Source organism: Anas acuta, chromosome Z (assembly GCF_963932015.1).
Source record: "Anas acuta chromosome Z, bAnaAcu1.1, whole genome shotgun sequence".
NCBI classification, from domain to species: domain Eukaryota; kingdom Metazoa; phylum Chordata; class Aves; order Anseriformes; family Anatidae; genus Anas; species Anas acuta.
In genome coordinates this window covers 44,958,801-44,980,121 of record NC_089017.1, presented here as the reverse complement: position 1 = coordinate 44,980,121, position 21,321 = coordinate 44,958,801, and the positions used below count along the sequence as shown (strand labels likewise).

Sequence of the window (21,321 nt, the reverse complement as noted above, 5' to 3'; positions counted from 1 at the left end):
TTTTGGCTCTGGTGTACTACTCTGGAGTAGTGACAGCCCTGAGGGCTGGGGTACAGAAAATGCTTAAGAAGGAAAGAAGAGTGAGAGAAAACATTAAACAAATAACAAGGGGTGGAAGAGAGAAACCATCTCCAAACATCTGCTGCCCAAAGCCTCACCCATGGGTCTGGAACTGAGTGCAACCTGCAATAAAAACAGAGGGACAAACACCAAGAAGAGTGGAGGAGAGCTGCTGGGCTGAAATTGAGCCTGGAAAAAAGGCAGAAAAGGTGTTTGCCTGCCCATTCAATTGTTTATGTCTTCTTTGCTTTGCAATACACAAACAGTAATTAAAAGTTTATGTTTATCAGCAATCCACTAAATTCAATGAAATTTCCCATGTTGCCACTGTTTTGCTTGTGACACAAATACGTATCATGTTCTTTACTTGGCTAACACAATGAATATTCATGGTTTTGCTGAACCTTCTTGTAAGAGATGTAATTATTATTATTATTATTATTATTATTATTATTATTATTATTATTAATTGAGTGATATTTCAAAATTTCAAAATCAGTTTAGGAAAGGGTAACTTTTTTTTTGTTGAATATCAAGCAAAATGTTTCACCTCTTCTAAATGTATTTTCTGGACAGCTGGGATAACATAGGCTGTTCAAAGTTCTTGCAAACTCTCTCATAAGCACATGCACAAGGGGATTTACAGATTTGAACGAGCTTTTCTTATAATCTATAATTTGCTGGATGAATGTCCTTACTTGAGGACTAAAAAAAGTATGGTGCAAAAGCAGAAACATGCAGCAAAATCTTACAAAAATCTTGAGCGCGTAGAATTCTGTAGTTGTTTAGCAAATCACCACTGAATGCTGAGAGCTTTGCATTAGAATAGTAACACTTGAAAACTGGAGGTTATTTATGGTGAAACAGAGGGCCAATTTGTTGAAGTTTTCTCAAACAGCTCAACATATTTTCAAGACAAATGTTTTAGAATACTGTGTTCAAGTATTAAATCAATTCAGGATAACCTCAGCTTCTGAACACACAGAAATTTACTATTCTTCTTCTCAGTCTTCAGTCATCTAAAATAATCTCATATCTTGTTTCTTAAGGTTGTTCAGTGTCTTAAGCTTTGTCTGTGCTCTGTGGAAGGGAAAGATGGGAAAAAATGGACAAGATGTTTTTACTTTACTTCTTTATCACTGCAGCTCCATTTGCCCTCATAATTTGAGTGTAATATCAGATACCCTTCCCTTTTAATCACTTAATTGGTGATTAAAATCAATTGGTGAAAAGACTCTGCAAAGCACAGATGGAACCCATCCTTTTTCAGTCTGTATTTCTACAGGTCAGTCAGCCTCACCTCCATCCCCGGAAAGGTGATGGACCCTGAAGGCCATCTGTAAGCATGTGGAGGATAAGAAGGTGATCAGCAGTAGTCAGCATGGATTCACCAAGGGGAAATCAGGCTTAACCAATCTGATAGCCTTTTACAATGAGATGACTATCTAGGTAGATGAGGGAAAAGCGGTGGATGTGGTCTACCTTGACTTCAGCAAGGCATTTGACACTGATGCCCGTAGCAACTTCATTGACAAGCTCAGTAGCCTAGATGTTTGGACAGTGAGTTGGTTTGGCAATTGGCTGGATAGCAGAGCTCAGAGGGTTGTGCAGTGGTGCAGTGTAGCTGCAGGCCTGTAGCCAGCGGTGTCCCCCAGGGGTCAGGATTGGGTCCTCCCTGCAACTAGGGAGGAATAACCCCAGGCACCAGTACAGGCTGGGGGCTGACCTGTTGGAGAGTAGCTCTGCAGAGAGAGACCTTGGAGTCCTGGTGGACAGCAGGCTGACCATGAGTGAGCAATGGGCCCTTGTGGCCAAGAAGGCCAATGGTATTCTGGAGTGCACTTGGAAGAGTGATGCCAGGAGGCCAAGTGAGGTGATCCTCCCCCTCTATACAGCACTCGTGAGGCTACACCTGGAGTCTTGTGTCCAGTTCCGGGCTCCACAGTGCAAGAGGGACATGGAACTACCAGAGTGAGTCCAGAGAAAGGCTACTAAGATGATAAGGTGACTGAAGCACCTGTCGTATGAGTACAGGCTGAGAGAGCTGGGCCTGTTTAGCTTGGAAAAGAGATGACAGGGGAGATCTCATCAATATATATAAATACCTGAAGGAAGGGTGTCAAGAGGATGGAACTACACCCTTTTCAGTTGTGCCTAGCAACAGGACAAGAGGCAATGGGCACAAACTGAAGCACAGGAAGTTCCAGTTGAATACGAGGGGTCACTTCTTCACTGTGAGGGTGACAGAGCACTGGAAGAGGTTGCCCAGAGAGGTTTTGGAGTCTCCTTCTCTGGAGATATTCAAAACTCCCTAGATGCCATCCTGTGCAATGTCCTTGAGGTGATCCTGCTCTGCAAGGGGGTTGAACAAGATGATCTTCAGAGGTCCATTCCAAACTCAACCATTCTGTGATTCTGTGGTTCAGAGAACCCTCAGCAAATTGCAGTAATATTTTACGTTCACATTTTAACTCCTTGACTTCACGGAATTCCACCTCATCCCCAGTTCACTCTTTGCAAAGCACTATGTTAAAAAGGTGTGTATTTTCTGTTATTCTCATCATTTAGATCTCCCTTCCCTATCATAGTCCTATTATAGTCATTTCCTTTTTGTCCTTATCAAATTCAGACTTTGCATCTTTTCTTGGCAGGCTCCTATAACACTCTTGAACACCATGCAAACAGAAGGTTCCTTACCTTTACTATCATCTTTGTAAGGTACACATCTTTATAATATTTCTCCTCTCAAGTACATAAGAAATATAAATCCTGGCGTTTCCTTAGAATATTCACCAAGATGTACATACAATTCACTTCTAGATCAATTAGACAATAATGAACCCTTACCTTTATAAAATGGCCTGCCAGTTAGAATATCTCCCCTGTTGGAAAAGCCAGGACCTCTGGGACACAGAGACTCATATTCCTTTGTGCCAGGCTTTGGACACTCCTCACAGTCAGAGCCCCAGGCAGCACCCACAGCACAGCAGCAGGCATCCATACGAAACTTGCCAGGCACAGACTGAATGCACTCATCTTCATCCCATTTCAAGTAGCATTGCTCCATGCGGATATCTGCACATTAAAAAAAAAAAAAAAAAGGAAATTTTACCCTTTGCTAGGATTTCAGTTCTTCAGAAGCAGCTGTTTGAGTACATATATGTGTAACAGTAAGTTTCTGGGAGACAGATTTCTGCTGAAGATGCTACACTTCTGCACTGTGTTGAACTATTTGAAATTGCTATTGGTAAATTTCTGAATCTCTGTTGCAATACATAAAAGTAGAAGTATTTATCTAAATGCTGGTTTCTACAACATACAAATAATGGGAAATGTATCAATTACAGCTGGGCTAGAGAAGATGTCTGTGATTCTACATCTTCCTAGTATGGAATGGAATTCAAACTGTGTTGTCAGAATAAATGTAAGCATTAATTTTTTATATGACACACTGGACTGGAAGTTAGACTTCAGGAAACTTAACAGATATTTTAAATGCTTAGCACAAAATGCTTTGGCAAAAATGCATTATATAAAAAATAACATGGATGAGCTTCTGAATTATTTTCCATACAAGTCCTTCAGAGTTATACAGTTTTACAGTATAAATTTATCCTATGCATATCTTAAGGTAAACAATTTAGAATCAAGTATAAGAAATAGAAATTGTTTAAAGAATTCTTATGTTTTCCTGTAAACTACTCTATTTCAGGATCATATTTATTTTCATTTCAAAAGATTCAGCAAACATATTTCTAATAAATACTTATTTTCATTAAAATCGCTGCAGGAAATGAACATATTTGAGAAATATATAGCACAGTGCTTATGTAGCAGAGGAGAAGGCACAAATCTTGTAATATAAAGGGACATCTTCTCAATAAATTAGGAAGAGGGAACGTGGCTTTAGAAGGTAAATGAATCCTGTGTGTTGCATGAAAATGACTCCCTTGTTCCAACCTTTCATTATCTCGGTCACCTACATCTAAATCCACATGTGTCATTATGAAATTTCTCACTGAGACGTAGTACAGGGTTGATGGTCACAGATGACAGTGACTGGCAACAGAATTGCTAAGTATTGTGGAAAAAAATAGAAAGAAAGGAAAACCTAACATGCAAAACTACATATGCTATGCACTAAAAAATACACACATGCAACTTAGCAAACTTGGTTTTGAATTAATTCTTTTCTTCTATGAGACATTTATGCTGATTATACACATCTGTTCCCTTTCAAAATTCTATTTTTAAAAATACCTCTAGCATTACATTCACATAAAACAAACAAACAACAACAACAAAAAAAAAAAAAACAAAAAACACAAACAAACACAACCTGATAGCAGTTTGTATCAGCTATTGGTAAAGCATAGTGCAATTAAAGGAAAATTGTTTGCTTAAACTTGAATCTCCTTTGAAGAAAAAGAACACTGGTCAAATAAAAAACATGCATTAGAGCAGGCAAATTCTGGACTGACATAAAGCAAGGGCTGAAAATTTGTACTTATTCTATTGTTCTGTTTCCTTAAAAGAAAGCAAATGCTGTCAGTAATAATATTTTTATAGTCCTTAGAACTGTTAAAAAAAAAAAAAAAAGTTAACATGAATTCCAGAATCTTTTAAGTGTTCTGTTCCCTGACTGTATTTTTTTCATTTCTGACTACTGATTTTTAAGGATTTCAAAAAAGCAATCTGAACAGATGTACTGCAAAACACTGTATTCCTGGATGGAGAATGTGTGTGTGGTACAAATTAATGTCATTTAAAACAGACGTGCACTTTTATAGAATACATTACAACTCATAATAAATTGTCTTTTTTTTTTTTTCCTCCCCACAATCTTATAGATAAATAACTCTAAATTACTAAGTATGGCGTATTTAAAACCATATAAACATTTTATGGTATATGAATATGGATTTTACAGCTTCTCATATGTAAAAAATACAAGCTCCCTAAGAGAGCAAGCAATGGGATATAATTTCCAATTAAAAAGGCAAGAAAAAGTACATTCACTGACAGATATTGCTGTTTTATTATGATAATTCAGATGCTCCAGAAATTTGTAGCAATGTGACTTTTTATAATACCTGTGATTGTAAAAAGCACTATTATATTCATGCATATTCATGCACTTCCCCAGCTCTAGAAAAAAAGTTACAAAAAAGTTAAGGGTTTTTCAGGGGAACACACTTTCCTGGTGGTAGTGTAGGAACTGTGGTAAGTCTCTCCTGCTCTTTTTCCTTATCTTGTAACCTCATGAATTGAGTTCTAGCTCTTTCCTTTTTTCTCTGCCAACAACAAAAAAGTTTAGCAGACTAGTAAAACTAACTGCACTTGCTACAGGGTATTTTTGTTTTCTTTAATTTGCATAAGGGCTTCAGTACTTTTTATACCTCAAAACTTTCCTGTAGAGAACATTGTCTTCACAGATTTCATATTTTGTCAGTAGAAGACATTCATGTTCTGTACAATGAAGATGAGCTTTTATCTTTATCTACATCCATTTTGCTTTCCTACAAACAGAACCATTTGCACCAGTGTTTGTGATACAAGATAGTACCTCATTTTCACAACGACTAGATAGCAAGAGAGAAAAGAGCAAGTCACACTGCATTTTAAGCTTCTGGTTGGTCAGCAAACTGCTTATTGTCTAGCTCCCAGTGAGTTACATGTTTCTGTTTTGGAGCAGAAGTCATAGTAAGGGCAGCAACTCTAGCAAAAACTATTGACTGCACTGAAGGCAAGTCATAACACAAACATTCACATTCCCTCTAGGGATTAACAACTCTTCCCTGAACTGGCACACGTATCTGAAGTCTTAGCAGGCAAAAACTAAGACACACATTTAACAAATTCAGCAATATATAAACAAATCAAACATCCTTTCATACTCTTTTGAGAACTATTTCAGACATTTGTTATACAGAGCCTAAAAGTTAGCAGAGTTGACTGTGCTCTTACCTAAACACACTCGCCCTGTTCCATCCAGTGTCAGTCCTTCAGGGCACTCGCAGTGAAATGAACCTTTGCTGTTAACACATCGCCCATTGGGACAAACCCCCGGGAAAACATCACACTCATTTACATCTGTTGGTAAATGAAGGGGTGAAAGAAATTTCAGACTGTATGATTACTTCAGACTCCAGCAAGTAGAAAGCTACAACTTTTTTTGAGAACTTCAGCTATAGGAAAGAAAGCATGACACTTTCATTCATAATATATTAGGATAAGTAATATTTTGTAATAAATAAATTGAAGGAGCAGTTCCATCCTTTTTGTACCATTTTGACATTCCCCAATAGTGTTAACATTTATGTCCCCAACAGTCAGTAACTGTGATGGCATTCGCCTAAGATCAGTATGATTATGCCTGGCAAAATGAACAGCATAATCAATCCTCTCTTATACCATTTTCCAGGGGAAAAAAATGACATATTGAGTAAGAAGAAAAAGCATTACCTTCACAGGTAACACCCTTAACTCTGGCAAATCCTCTTGAGCAAGCTGTATCTGGAATCAAGCCAAAAAGATATATCACTGCTTTAGAATGACAGAAATATAAGAACAAGTTATTAAAAATAAAAGTATTTTTGCAATTTTTTTATATTTTCTGACTGTATAACATGATGAGTGATCTAGCCTCAATGAAGAAAACTACAGACTCATACATGTCACTTCCAACAAATAATAGCTGGGGAAATTATATCTTATATGTTTTTTTCTTATCTTACATAAATCTTATAAAAATATCTTAATATATAAATCTTATATATGTTTTCCTCAATGGAAACTTGAGGAATCAGATTAATCTCTGCACTCAGATGTAGCTGAAAGGTAAATTTCTTGTAAAGTTCCCTAAAGATTTCAAGCTTTATTGATGCTAGTTATCACTTAAGTGTTTTTGTTGTTGTTGTTTTTTATTATTATTACTACAGCTTAATAAAGAATCTCAGCAAAGATATTATTTTAGGATATGTATGTAAAATGTAGCATGTTATAGAGATATGGAAGCTTCCTGAAATCAAGTGAGTTAGAGATTAGGAAATTAAATGGCCAAATTTACTTAGTCTGAACTACTGAGCTCTCTAGAGTGACTAATCACTCCAGATCTAGAATCACTTTTTGATCAGTTCTACCTGCCTAACCTTACCATGGTACTTCCTGGAGTTCAAAGTACTATCTTGTCTTGATGCTTTACTGCATCTCAAAAGCTTGCTTGTTTGCAGCATGCTTACTAGATGAGATACATGTGACCACCGTTATTGTTTCAATTTAAAAATAAAGGCTGGTTCAGCTGCAAGTGGCAATATTCAAATCTTATGGTGAGAGTGTGGCACAGTATTTATTCCATGAAAGTGAGCATGCATTTAGCATTCCTGCTTCCAACCTCTAGCCCTACCCCTGTGATCTAATACTAGTACTATTCTGCAATCAATAATTGTACATAAGTTTTGTGGTTGAAAACAGCTGGAACAAGTGTTAACAGCCCACAAAATAAAAAGTCCTCAAGACTTTTAGCAGATATTTCACTTTACTATTATAGTCTTTAATTTAACCTACCCCAGTGCACAGTTCTTGTTGAGAAGAAACATATATAGCTATTCAAAGATCAATTCAAATGTTATTTCCTTGTAGCTTCTAAATTACTAGAATAATACCTGATTGGAGATTAGAAGTGATGCTAAAGAAAACAATCTCATTTCATAGTGTTTTCTTGTTAACATTTTTTAACAGAAGATGATGAGAATTTATTAGTGTTACATTTGCTCTTCTTACAAAAGTCATAGTATATGCAAGCACAGCAGCATACCTAATTCACAGCGCTCACATGGGCTGCCCCAGGCTGCTCCTAAGGTAGCACAGCATTCAGATTTCAATGTAGCACCATTGATGTTGACTTCACAGCGACTATCCTGGATGTTAAGCCAGCAAGTCCCCTTCAGGCTATCTACAATAGAAACAAAATGGAACTGTTACAGTAAAAAGAGCTGGCATCTTCTCATGCCACTGGCAGATGGAGTACAAAGAGAGCACAGTCTGTCTTTGCATCAGAGTCATTTTGTATGCATTTTATTTTAGAAGTAGAGGAAATGAATACCATTACCACTAAAAATGAGTGGTAGAGTGCATTGCTTGAGGCATTTTATAGTCCAGGTCCTATAGCTAGTTGAGGTCCTCCAGCAACTACAGTAATTGTATTTATTTGTTTAATCTAGAGACCGTTCATTTCTAAAATACACAAGCAGCAAATAGATATTGTAACCTGGGATTCCCCCTTCCAGCTGATTGATTGAGCCACTGGGCTATGATCACTGGGTGCTCTTACCTCTGTCCCACTCGGTGACACTTTAAGATTGTCGGAAAGAAAAGAAAAACAGAATGCGGGGGGCAGGAGTATGGTATATTCTTTTAGAGGTCCAGTCCTCCTGGTGCATTAGGAGGGCTTTGATTATATCTGTTAGCTTACACTCCACTCTCAGCTCCTGAGGATGCAGTCACAGTACAGCCAGCTTCTGAATCACAAATTAGATTGTCAGGCTGTGAATCCAGACCTGCTCAGGGCAAACCCATTCCAGTAAGTGCCCAGCACAAGCAGCACCTCCTGACTGCTCTTAAGCTAACCAGCCATAAAGAAGAGAGATTTTCAGTCACCAGTGTCAACTATGCTGCCTGAAATTCTCTGAAATGCTCTTTTAGGTACACAAATATTCAAATATAAAAAACTATGCTTTCAATGCCCAAGCTACTTTTCAAAATGTCAGTTAGATCCTAAATCAGGTATCTGCATCTGAAAGTACAGCACCTTGACTCAGTACTTTTATGCCATTGTATTCAAATGAGATCTAATTTCTTGAATTTACCATATTTGAAGAGTTGTGACAGTGTGGTGAAGTTCCCACTGACTGGAAGAGGGAAAATATAACCCCCATTTTAAAAGGGAAAAAGGAGGACCTGAGGAGCTACAGGTCAGTCAGTCTCACCTCTGTGCCTGACAAGATCATGGAGTAGATCCTCTTGGAAAGAGGGTCGTATTAAGGCACATGGAAAATGAGGACGTGACTAGGGGCAGCCAACATGGATTCACTAAGGGCACATTGTGCCTAAAAAATCTGGTGGCTTTCTATGATGGGGTTACAGCACTGATAGATAGGGGAAAAACAACTGACGTCTTCTACCTGGACTTGCGCAAAGCATTTGACACTGCCACTGCCAAAACCATTTGGCACTGCACTGCATTTGACACTGAAACTACCCTTGTCTCTAAATTGGAGAGACATGGATTTGATGGATGGACCACTCAGTGGGTAAGGAATTGGCTGGATAGTCACACTCAGAGAATTGCAGTCAATATCTCAATGTCCAGGTGGAGATCAGTGATGAGTGGTGTTCCTCAGGGGTCAGTACTGGGACTGGCGCAGTTTAACGTCTTTGTTGGTGACATGGGCAGTGAGATCGAGTTCACCCTCAGCAAGTTTGCTGATGACACTGAGATGTGTGGTGCAGTCAACATGCTGGAGGGAAGGGAGCCCATCCAATGGGACCTGGACAGGCTTGAGAGGTGGGCCTGTGCAAACCTCATGAGGTTCAACAAGGCCAAGTGCAAGGTCCTGCATCTGGACCAGGGCAATCCCCAGCACAAATAGAGGCTGGGTGGAAAACTGATTGAGAGCAGCTCTGAGGAAAATGACCCAGGGACGCTTATTGATAAGAAACTGAACATGAGCCAACACTGTGTGATTACAGCCCAGAAAGCCAACCATATCCTGGCTGCACCAAAAGCAGCACGGCCAGCAGGGCTGATTTTCCCATTCTGCTCTGCACTTGTGAGACCCCACCTGAAGCGCCTGAAACACTGTGTTCAGCTCTGAAATGCCCAGCACAAGAAGGACATGGACATATTAGAATGAGTCCAGAGAAGGCCCATGAGGATGATCAGAGTAATGGAGCACGTCTCCTATGAAGACAGCCTGAGGGAGTTGGGGTTGTTCAGTGTGGAGAAGAGAAGGCTCCAGGTAGACCTTATAGCAGCCTTTCATTACCTAAAGGGGGCCTATGGGAAAGCTGGGGAGGAACTTTCTGTTAGTGAGCGTGGTGACAGGACAAGGAGTAATGGCTTTAAACTAAAAGACGGTAGGATTAGATTAGATACAAGGAAGAAATTCTTTACTCTGAGAGTGGTGAGACACTGCACCAGGTTGCCCAGAGAAGCTGTGGATGCCCCATCACTGGAAGTGTTCAAGGCCAGGTTAGATGGGGTTTTGAGCAACCTGGTCTAGTGGGTGGGAGGTGACCCTGCCCATGGCAAGGGGGTTGGAATTACAAGATCTTTAAGGTTCCTTCCAACCCAAACCATTCTATGATTCCATGAAGCAGACCACAACCTTTGTCACCGGATAGCAAAAGCAGTCTTTAAATATCTAACCCTAAATATCTAGATTTGGAGATCAGCCTTGACAGAGTTTAAATGCAAGTGCATACTCAAAGTTCAAAGCTAAGAAAGTGGCACAAATGAATTTAACAAGATGACTTATGCAAGATGAATAGGAATTTGCTTTTAAGATTTATACCTAATATACATATAAAAAGCCAGACTGCCTATTAGGTGCTGTGGATTATTATTACTGATACCTCATATTTAGGATCAACACACTCCAGCTTATTTTTTTTCAGTCAACTTGAACTTTTCTACAAAACTGTCATTAAAAAATTATGTAGACTACTGAGAACACAACTTTTCCTTAAAAAAATGTATGAACCAATGACGGGCTGAGGATCGTGGATGAGGCATCTTTTCTAAGCCTTGTTCCACCTTTGTCTAACAGTCAGGAATAGGGTTAACATCAAAAGACCAAAGGAAGACATAAGCTACAAAGTGACTACCTGGATCTGCCCTTGGCCAGTCATGGGTTGGTCATAATGTCTTCACACCATATGTCCCAAATACAGGGGACTAACACAGGGAGAACAAAATAGGCCCTTTTAGCTGCTATTTCATGCTACATCTAGCTTATTGGCCATACATTGATGTTTCTGTTTTATGTTATCAAAATGTACATGCTTCCATTGCTTCATTCACTAGAAATTTCTGAACACGATATTATTCATTTTTAGTAGCCAACGTTACAGGATGAAAAAGTCAAAACAGAATCTCAAAAATGATTTAAACTATACAAATTAGCAGGTGACTTTCTTCACACCAGCTGCATCTATACTACCCTGCCAAAGTCTGCTTGTCTTATCTTTTTCAGGCTATGAGTTAATTTCCTTTATTTTACACAACCTCTCTTGTCCAGACAAAACTTACAAAGGGCAGTCACTGTGACTTTTACTTTGGTGAAAAAATTATTTATTATCCAGCATCAAAGCATTCTTTCTGCTGCTTGCAGCTCTTTGATTCTGACTTGAAGAAAAATATATGCATACTACAGGCAGATGGCAGCCTACGGGTTGTGCACTGTGTGAATTCCAAAAATATTGACTAAAATGTGCATTAAAAGCATATATTAAGTGCACATTTCAAAGATCACAAATAGCGGTACCTCTAATACATGAGCAGTTTCCAAAATAGAAATGCAGCACTGGTACCACTAACAGATGTATTTCAAAAACAGTTCCAACTCTGCCCTTCCTTACAGGAGGGCAGCCTTAATACTGCAGACACTCTCAGTGTGAAAGCAAAAGAAATGCATAATACATCATGTTTTTTTGTTGAATGCTTTTACTGTAAATGCTGAACTAACAACTTTCATTTGCTGGAAGTTGGAGCTCTACTATGAGGCCAAATGTGACTTGAAATCTTGCTATTACTTGAGCAAGTCATTTTTCTTTTATGCAGCGAACTTCACAGAGAGAGACAAATGACTCACATCTATGCTGGATTTCTACAGGCAATATGGATGCAAATGGCTTACGCCACCTGGTTCTTCAGCATTAAGGCTGAGCAGACCATGCAAAGGAACCAGAGGAAATGACAGACTGAAGTTATCTGTCCACAAACTGCGTAAAGAACATGCGTCAACCACATAACTTGAGTATGATCTGAGTCCACAAGAGAATGGTGAAAATCAGCAATAAGTCCAATTGGAACAAACACATGAGAACAACATGTTGTAAAATAAAATTAAGAGTATTGTAATGTTAATAGTTTTTTCTTCTAATTATGTTGTCATGTGCAACTTTACGGGAATTTTAAGTTCAAGCTCTCATTGCCATCATGAAAGAAAGAAAAAAAATCCTTATAAATGGAGGTGATTTTGGTTCTGACATGAGACCAAATTTGGAACTAAACCAAAACTGTAGAGAGGTCAGAATCAAACTGACACTTCCTTAGTTTGATCATTCTTTTGAATACAATACATATCCAAACCAAAACAGCATTCTAGACATACGCTTCTGTACTGGCATAAGCTTTTCATATCTGATGCTACAATAATGCTTTAAAGGAACAATCAGCTAAAATTATGGCAATTATAGTCAATATACAAGTGGAAAAACACAATTTTCTTTACTGTGGAGATTTAAAACAACTTACATTCAATGACTGATTGCAAGTTTTTTACATGAGAAACTGCCCATAACCTCACTCCCTAGTGAATGGTAACCTCACAATAACCTAGTCTGCCCTTCTCTCGGTCACTACTGATTCTAATGGAAATTTTGTCAACATAGAAAAACGTAAATGGACTCTACACGTATAAATCTGTATTTCTCACATGAGCTATCCCAACGCTTCTGTCCTAACATATTCTCACTTGTGGCGCTGGAAACTCTTCCTGAGGGAATGTTGATCAACATGAACAAGCAACAATTAGGCTTATAGTGTATAGGTGGCTCCTATCCTTCACTTCTAATCTGACTGTTCAACTATGTATTTTGTTTGTTTTACATTATTTGCCACTGCTACTCAAGCCAAATAGGACCTCACACTGCAACCAATTAAGTGGAAACCATTTGCAAACTAAATCCAGAAAACTGTTATAATTAAGTCCTTAATGAACTTATAATACCTTTGGATGTCAGAACATGAAAATTAAAACAAGCAGTACAAAAAAAACACAAATTAGCGTGGCTAATGAAAATGTGAAAAAGAATAAATGAGAAAAAGAATAAAAAGAATACTAAACTGTACAGGCCAATGGTGGTGACAGTATACCTAAAAATATATGAGAAAGGCTAGAAGGAAGGCATCTAAAAGAAGGCTTAGGTGCAAAAGTAACTCACTTAAAAAATGTGTTAAAGCATAGACAGATGGCAACATTAAATAGGAACTTGTCTTTGCATAATATTTCCTATCTTATGAAAATCTTGGCAAGGCAAGAAAGCTGAAACAAGAACACCAAACAAATGCATCTTACAATAAAAAGAATATTTAAAATCAGCATCATCTCTTTATCTGCACTCCGATCTAATTTATACCATATATTCTACAATGGCTCCAATTATGTTACATTAATAAGAGGAAAAAATGGCGACTTTTGAGCACCTGAGAAGTGCAGATGTGTCCAAACCTTTGAGTATTCTTGGAAAGGCAAGGAAAACAAAAACAAAAACAAAAACAAAAACAAAAAAAAAACCATAACATTAATGAATGACTTCCAGAGATAATGCCAATGACATCTTGCAGACAACTGTTGCTGCTAGCTCTAATAAAATCTGTGCAATGCTCTGTTTTTTTTTTCAATGCAACAGAATCCTAGAAGGATGTTAACATTATTTATGTTACATTATTGTATGTCACAATATGGTAAATTAGATGTATATAATATAACAGAATCACAGATATATATAGAGAGAGACGTTATCATGTTTCTGCTCCAGGGGCAGTAGGCATATTGATAAATTCAGATATAATTTACTCTCCTTTATCAGCTTACTACAAAAGACCGAAGGTTTAAGGTTGTGCTATAAAGCAAAAGCCATTATTGTTTCCTTACAGATCAGAAAGCCAATCTTTGCATTTTAAGAAAAATGGTGTGAATCCTAAAGGCCATGTGCTTTCACATCACTATTTGAGTACATGTTCCTCTAGTTTTACTTAGTTTCTTGGCTCAAATTTAAAAGTGGCCAGCTATCAGGCTTATTACCTATTGTTTTCACTCTTATCATGTCCTTTAGGAGAATGACAGTAATTCCTATTAACAATAAGACATCCCCACTGTCTCCCACCAATGAACATCAGCTTTTCACCACTTTCACGCTAGTTTGGACATACCTATGCATTATACCTATGTCTCTTTTTAACTTGCTTCTGCTTCCATGGAAACAATCAAATTAGTATTGGTTTGTTTAGTATTACCTACACAACAAGACATGTAGTCTGCTATAAAGGGAAAATGAGAAGAATACTTTTTTTTTTTTTTTTTTTTTTTTGCTTAATTAAACAATTAAAACAGTATTTTTCAAATTAGTAAGAAAAAGAGGAGAAAAAGGAAAAAAGAAGGAAAGACTCACCAATGCATATCAGTCCTGTAGAGTCGAGTTTGCTGCCAGGTGAACATTCACAATTGAAAGAACCAAGATTGTTCCTGCAGGCAGCATTGACACATGGGCTGCTTTCACATTCATTTATATCTATAATCCAGAAAGGAAAGACACTGTTAAGACTGTGATGTGCTTTTGGAAAATACTAGAGTACAAATACTGCTGTGGACCATGATTTGCCAAAACTGCCTGGTATATTTGGCTTTTCTTCTCTTTTCTTTCTTTCTTTGTCTGTCTGCCTTCCTGTCTGTCTGTCTTTTTAAAACATGACATGCAAATGATATATGGTCAGGCAGTTAGCATGTATGTACATGTGTATAGGAGTGTATATTTTGAAAGTGTTAATTAAATGGCCCTTCTCTACAAAAACAGTAACTTAGAAGAACTTGGACCATAAAGTTTTCCAGCATCAATTATAACTATCCTGCGAGAAATCACAACTACTTTATCATGGTAAGCAATGCATTTCCAGCCACAACATGCTGTGCACAAACAACAGCTTTATTGTTTCTGTCATTTATGGCTCCATGAGGTTTTGGAAGAATTAAGAAAACCCTGTCAGAATCAAAATATTCCATTGCTGGCTGCGATTCTCTAGTTCTGGAAAGCATTCAAGAAATAGGAATTGAAACGGGAATAGTGTAAATGGTACTTCCCTCTAGCCCCTAGCTACTTTTATTTATTGCCCCTGTGAGTTTTTTGAGCCTGTTCATATGTAAGAATAGGAGTCCTGCAGACAGTATTATTTACTGATTTTTTATTTGAAGTGAAACCAGTTTTAAGATTAAAACAATACTAGCAAATTCTTTCAAAAAACAATTGCAGATGCATATCCACTATTTCCTCCTGAGCTCAACCAATTCATTTTTTTTGATCTGGGTCCTGAATCAAGCCATACGTTCTAATCCAACCAGACAGTTCCTTTGGCAGGCCAGAAATAAAGCTCTTAGTCCATACTTAATGTTTGCTAGTATTGCTTGAGGAATAATGGCATATTGATACAAAAAAATAGCATGATGTAAATTAAGAATAAATTAATGCAGGATGTAGTTATGGACCAGTAACATTAATTGCACCATAGATCATTTTCAAAGCAAACTGGAATGTCCTGCACATTGTTTAGAAATCATGAAAAATGTATCATTTGATATGCTATGCTTGATATGCTATGATTTATGACTAGACTTGAAGGAAGATTCCATGAAGGTATCTTCATGGATATGTGCTTAGAAAACTCACCAAAGGACATATGTATGATATATATACATGTATATGTGTGTATATATGTATATATATATTTATATATATATCAAGGGCGGGGGGGGGAAGGGGGTGAGGGGAGAGAGAAAAGGGGGGAGGGAGGGAGAAGGGAGGGGGTTGAACCAGAAGGTTTTTTTGAACAACGAAAGTCCTTGTGTTAGTGAAATCTACTCCTAATCTTGTGGATTACACAGTTTACTCGTACATCATACACAGATGCAGACATGAGATCTAGGAGGCCTCACAATATCAAGGCAGTGTGTTGCAGTTTCAAGGGCTGCCTGTACTGGGTTAACTGCAGCAGCAACACATGAGCTGGTAAACCCCTAACAGTAATGGCCCTGAATTACTCCTCTGAAGGTGGTAGTCCCATACGGCACCAGGCACATCTTTCAAGTTTCTCCACAAACAGCCCATTTAGATACAATTGGTCATGTTATCTCAGGCTAATTCCTAACCCACCAAGGCCCAAGCCAGCTCACCAGGCAGAGTGCAGCACCATGGGTGAGCACACAACGCAAGGACAGGTCACATACCAACCCGATGTGCTGGGAAGTGCAGCATGGAGGTAATCACATAGATCTACAGCAGCCAGTTAGTTTAGACAGAGCACTTGCTGAGCACCTCTGTATCCCAGCTGGCAGTATGGAAAGGTTGCCAACATTTATCTGCTCTGTATCCCTCCTCCTCCCCATAAATACATTTCACACTTTACTACCTGAGGTTTTATTATCAAAAGTATGCTCCCTGCCTCCCCAGTCTTCTTGTCTTTCCCTAACCAGCAATACCTGATAGCAGAGAGTAGAGTCTGCTGCTTTTACAGAGAAACCACATATCCTGTTCCCACGATTAGAAACAGATCACACTGAGGCATCATCTTAAATATGTACTACATGCTGAACAGCTCTCAGTATACAAATGATTTTGGAGAAAGGTATGCTTTTCCTTCCTTTTCATATGCCATCTTGCTTTCAGCAGTTTGGCTAGCTTTAAAACAATGAGAAAACAGAAGTGAAAGAAAGGACAAGTGAACTACATCAAAGACTTGTAGTTGCTCCCTGTCAAAGGTATCATCAAACTTTCACTTTCTCTTATTGTACAAGAATAAAAAGACATCCCACAAAGCTAGCTTGTAGCGAAATGAAGAAACAGTCCTTTACACATCAAGTAGAGGAGTTGGAGATGCTTGCCCTAGGCTGCTCAAAGCATTCATGAATCAATGGCAATCTGGAAAAGTTATGAAAAAGAAATCCACCATGGTTTATTAAATGTAAAGGTCCTATTCCTGAACCACAATTGCTGGGAAATTGGAGACTATTTCTGGAAAGTAATGTTGTGTACTTGCTCTTCTATAATCAGCATTGGGAGAGGGGAATCTTTGATCATTCTTCACATTTATGTCTCTGTTTTTATACAGGTATGGTTCTCTAACCAGTCCAGCGCTCTTCCCTGCTCAGGTGCAACTCAGAAAAGTTCCCATGCTGGACCAGGCATGAAAAGTGACACAGATTCTTTGGAGCTTTCACACACTAAAAATATAACATGTCTCTACTCAGCATATGCAAAAGGAGTCTTACAACTTGAGCATATTTTCAGAGGAAAGAAACACTATCCTAATAGAAAACCTATTTAAGAAATTTCAAGCTGCAGTAATACTGAGAAGCAACAGCTTTTTAAAGAAAAGGTCACAACTTTAGCACATATCTAAATGCACAGACTAATATTTTCTCGGTAGCTAGTCATTCTTGGAAATAAACAGTGTTTTGTCTGAAATTTTTAAAGGTAAAATTATAATTTTGTCCGAGTCAGACGCACAGTGAAGAAACATATAGGTAAAATGGTTGAAGTTTGCCAAAAACATTTACAGCTGAAAGTAGGAGATTTTCATGGAAAGTGTCATATGCTTTTAAAAATTGGCAGCTGAACCACACGTCTGCACGTACCCCATCAATGTGCAAGACAAAGCACTATATTGAGGAGAAAGTACTACTATCCAAAACACTTCTTCACTCATATTTAGAATATCAAAAATTCATGAAACTTAAAATAATTCTCATTTATAATTGTAAAATGTAGAAGGTTACTATGCTTATATTTAATTCTCCCTGATACTTAGCAAGTTATTTTTACAAACACATTTTTATTCTAGAAGACACCTTTTCTGCTTTGGGTTTTCAGAGTTAAAAAGAAACCCAAACCTAAGAAAAAATTTGTTGAGGGCCATACCTGAAATTCAGAATCCCGAAAACTAAAACTAAAGATAAGTGAATAAATGGAAATGGAGGGGCCAAAACATCTAAAGTTCAGCACTTTATGAGAAATGAAGCAGCTCTCCTGATTTCATGGGTTATGTTCTTCAATCTTTGGCAAAAGACAAAGGAGATGAAAGAAGCCAAACTGAATGGCTAGGTGAGCAAAACAGGGAAGAAGAGGAGAATCTGTTGTCTGAGCTGATCACCTTCTAGACTGGGAGAACTGCCTGTGCATTCCAAGGCAAAGTCAGGGCATTTAATCTAAGCCCTTGCTGAAGCCTGTATTGAACACATTCCTTGTCAATACACCTGAGTCTGTCTATCAGGTTGCTGCCATCTACAGGGGACATTTCCATTTCACCTTTTCTTTTGTTTCCAACTCTCTCTAGTGCAAGCACAAGTTCCTTACTGATCGCACAGACAAATATTCACTTTCCAGTTTCTGGGATGAAAATGACAAAAGCATGTAACTAAGATCAGGGGTGAGAAATGTTGTATCACAGAACCACACTCTTCCTCATTTCATGTTGTCCTTATATAAATGAAGCAATGCTCATCCCATCTCATTTCTTTCTATGGGTTAGGAACAGGGGAAGCAGCTTTCACTGTTTCATTGCAGTTTTAGGATATGCACATATGAAGGCATTAATCTGTGGTTGTTTCTAAAATGATCTTGTTACCGTACTCTGGGTCCCCAAACCTGAAAATATAGTTTGCTAAGTTCTGCATTTGACGTGCTTCAGCACCATGTCAAAAAACAAACAAACTAACAAATGGAACAGAAAGAAACTAAAAACAAACCAAGAACTTCTCTAAGCTCAGTGTTTTATGTATTAGCATGTTTATAATATTGCACTGACTACTCCCCAAAACCACCATTCAGAAAAAAAAAAAAAAAAGAGGATGAATGTACTTCACCAATAGCGCTTTGCTGAATCAGGGTAAAAAGTATCATACATAGAATGTAAACAAATTCAAAAATTGTTCCCATACACCTTCTATTAACAATATTAAATGGTAACTTTAAAAAGAGTAAGTGAGAAAATTATTTGATTTAAAATACATTTTTATATTTTAAAATAAAAAGCAAATGGATGAAAATATTTACCAGGGATTTTTTTTAACATTTTTTTCTTAAGTGGGGTGAATGTACATTGTAAATGTCACAGAAACAAAAATTGAAACAGTTCACTGTACATTCCTGGAAATAAACTTCAAAGCACATCTGGTTTACATTTAACTAGTTATGTCACTGGAAACACAATCTAAACCACAGAGCTTGTTGTAAAAATCTCAACTTTCACAGACTCTGAAAGCTTAAACAACTCTCCCACTCCCCGCAACAAATTGATGAAAATTTTCAGTTGAACTACAAATGAAAACAGTGTATGTTTTTTTTGTTTGTTTGTTTGTTTTGTTTTGTTTTGTTTTTTCACAGTTACTGATGACATTTATACTAATTAAAAATATACTAGTGAGTAATAAGCATCAGAGCATTTTCAGAGCATAATATAAATCTTCTGGCTATAGCAATCTTCTACAACTAGTGAACCTGTAACTCCAAACTGAATTTCTTAGTGTTTCTTTGAAAACAGAATTTGGACAAAAAGAGATGAATTTATTCCTCAAACTGCCAACCCGCTCAACATTAGAAAAAATGTAATACATTTAATAGGTTTTATAGACACTTCTATGCCAAACCACTCCTGAATCTTTTTGTGCCTGATCAGCTAAATCTAAACTTTGATCTAGCTAAAATATTCAAGATGGAGATGACAGATCCTTCATAACCTATGTGTGTGATTTCATGTATATAACACCGTTGAAGGAAACTGAAAATCCTTCAGAATGTGTAGCACAGACAATATAAAATTAAAATTACTTTAGGCTGGATTACACTAAAATAACTATGGCCAAAAAAACAAACAAAACTGGAGTTTTAGTATTTGTTTTGTTTTGTTTTTTAAATGAGAAAGTGAGAAAGTAGGATTTTTTTTTTATATTAATAAAAAGTTCTATTATTTTATTCCCACATTCATGCCCATTTATGCACTCATTCCTCTGAGTTCAGTATACATGCAGCATTATGAAATAGAGCCCAAGGATGCACAGGAACTAATATTTTATGGAGGAAACAGATCCTTAGATGAATAGCTAAAAAATGTATTGTGAACATTTCCACATTAAAAAAAAAAAAAAGAAAGAAACAACAGATTAAATGCATTAATTAATTAACCTCTTTCCAAACTCAGCAAATCAAAAAGCCACCAGACAGAAACATAATCTGCTGTACTTATGTACCTTGAATGATCAACTCAGGAATTCTTTTACGATAGCATTGATTTTAATTTACATAACTACCTGCTCAAATAAGTCACTTTTGCATTTTCTGCCTATGGTTCAGGCTGGCTCATGTTGTGAAATGTCTCACTATGTGTATTGCTAGACAATTGTCACAAGCACTATACCATGCTAGTTCCCTGTTCCTATTTTCAGATACGACTCATAAACGATTAATTTAGGGAATGTACCTAGCTCCTTAAGATAAAATCCAAAAGCAATTTTATTTTTTTCACATTTCTTATAAAAATGAGCTAAGATGCTCTTAAGATGAGAGAAGCCTGCCATTTAGATTTATACTAGAACTTTCCTGTAAACTTGATTTTATCTTAACTGTACTATTTTTTGATATTATGGTTTAGCAGTCAGTACCAGCTAGCAATGCTATCTAATCAAATCACCCACACTCAGTGAACTATTAATTCAAATGAACCAGTGAATTAATCTCCACACCAGAATAACTCTCCCTCACGCTCTTCCCCACTTATTTCCCCCAAAATAATAGGGACATAGTGAACTCCCAGATGTCATTCACTACATTGTGATCCCCAAAACCTGTGAAAGAGAAAGCACATTGGAATGGTCACAAGGATATCCAGAAGATAGGAAATCCATTTGGATCCCTTTTTTCCTATAGATGTTGTGTCTCAATGCAATCATAAATCCACTTTTTTACTTTTTTTTAGTCAATTTGACTCAATTTGACTTTTTTTTTTTATTTGGTCAATTAAGCCTCTCTATTACTCTTTCTATGACCATTGCTATTGCTATTGATGTTAAAATACAAATTTAATTTTACATTTGAAAATCTGGATACATTATTATTTGAATAATTGTGCTAGGTTATTTACATTCTGCCATCTCATTCATCTATATTTTGGTCAGTGTTATGCTTTGAAGTTGATGGTCTTTCCATCTTGTT

The 21,321-nt window shown here is 37.3% G+C and overlaps 1 protein-coding gene across 2 annotated transcripts in view; it reads right to left on the bottom strand.

The window, feature by feature from the left end:
• FBN2 (fibrillin 2) overlaps positions 1–21,321 on the bottom strand; it is a 187,101-nt gene that overhangs the window by 59,448 nt on the left and 106,332 nt on the right. For both annotated transcript variants that reach the window (XM_068666397.1, XM_068666398.1), the window contains 5 exons: positions 14,518–14,637; positions 7,877–8,014; positions 6,526–6,576; positions 6,028–6,153; positions 2,908–3,135 (listed from right to left, as the gene is read on the bottom strand). In XM_068666397.1, the coding sequence (XP_068522498.1) occupies positions 2,908–3,135; positions 6,028–6,153; positions 6,526–6,576; positions 7,877–8,014; positions 14,518–14,637 (663 nt within the window). The remainder of the gene's footprint in view (positions 1–2,907; positions 3,136–6,027; positions 6,154–6,525; positions 6,577–7,876; positions 8,015–14,517; positions 14,638–21,321) is intronic.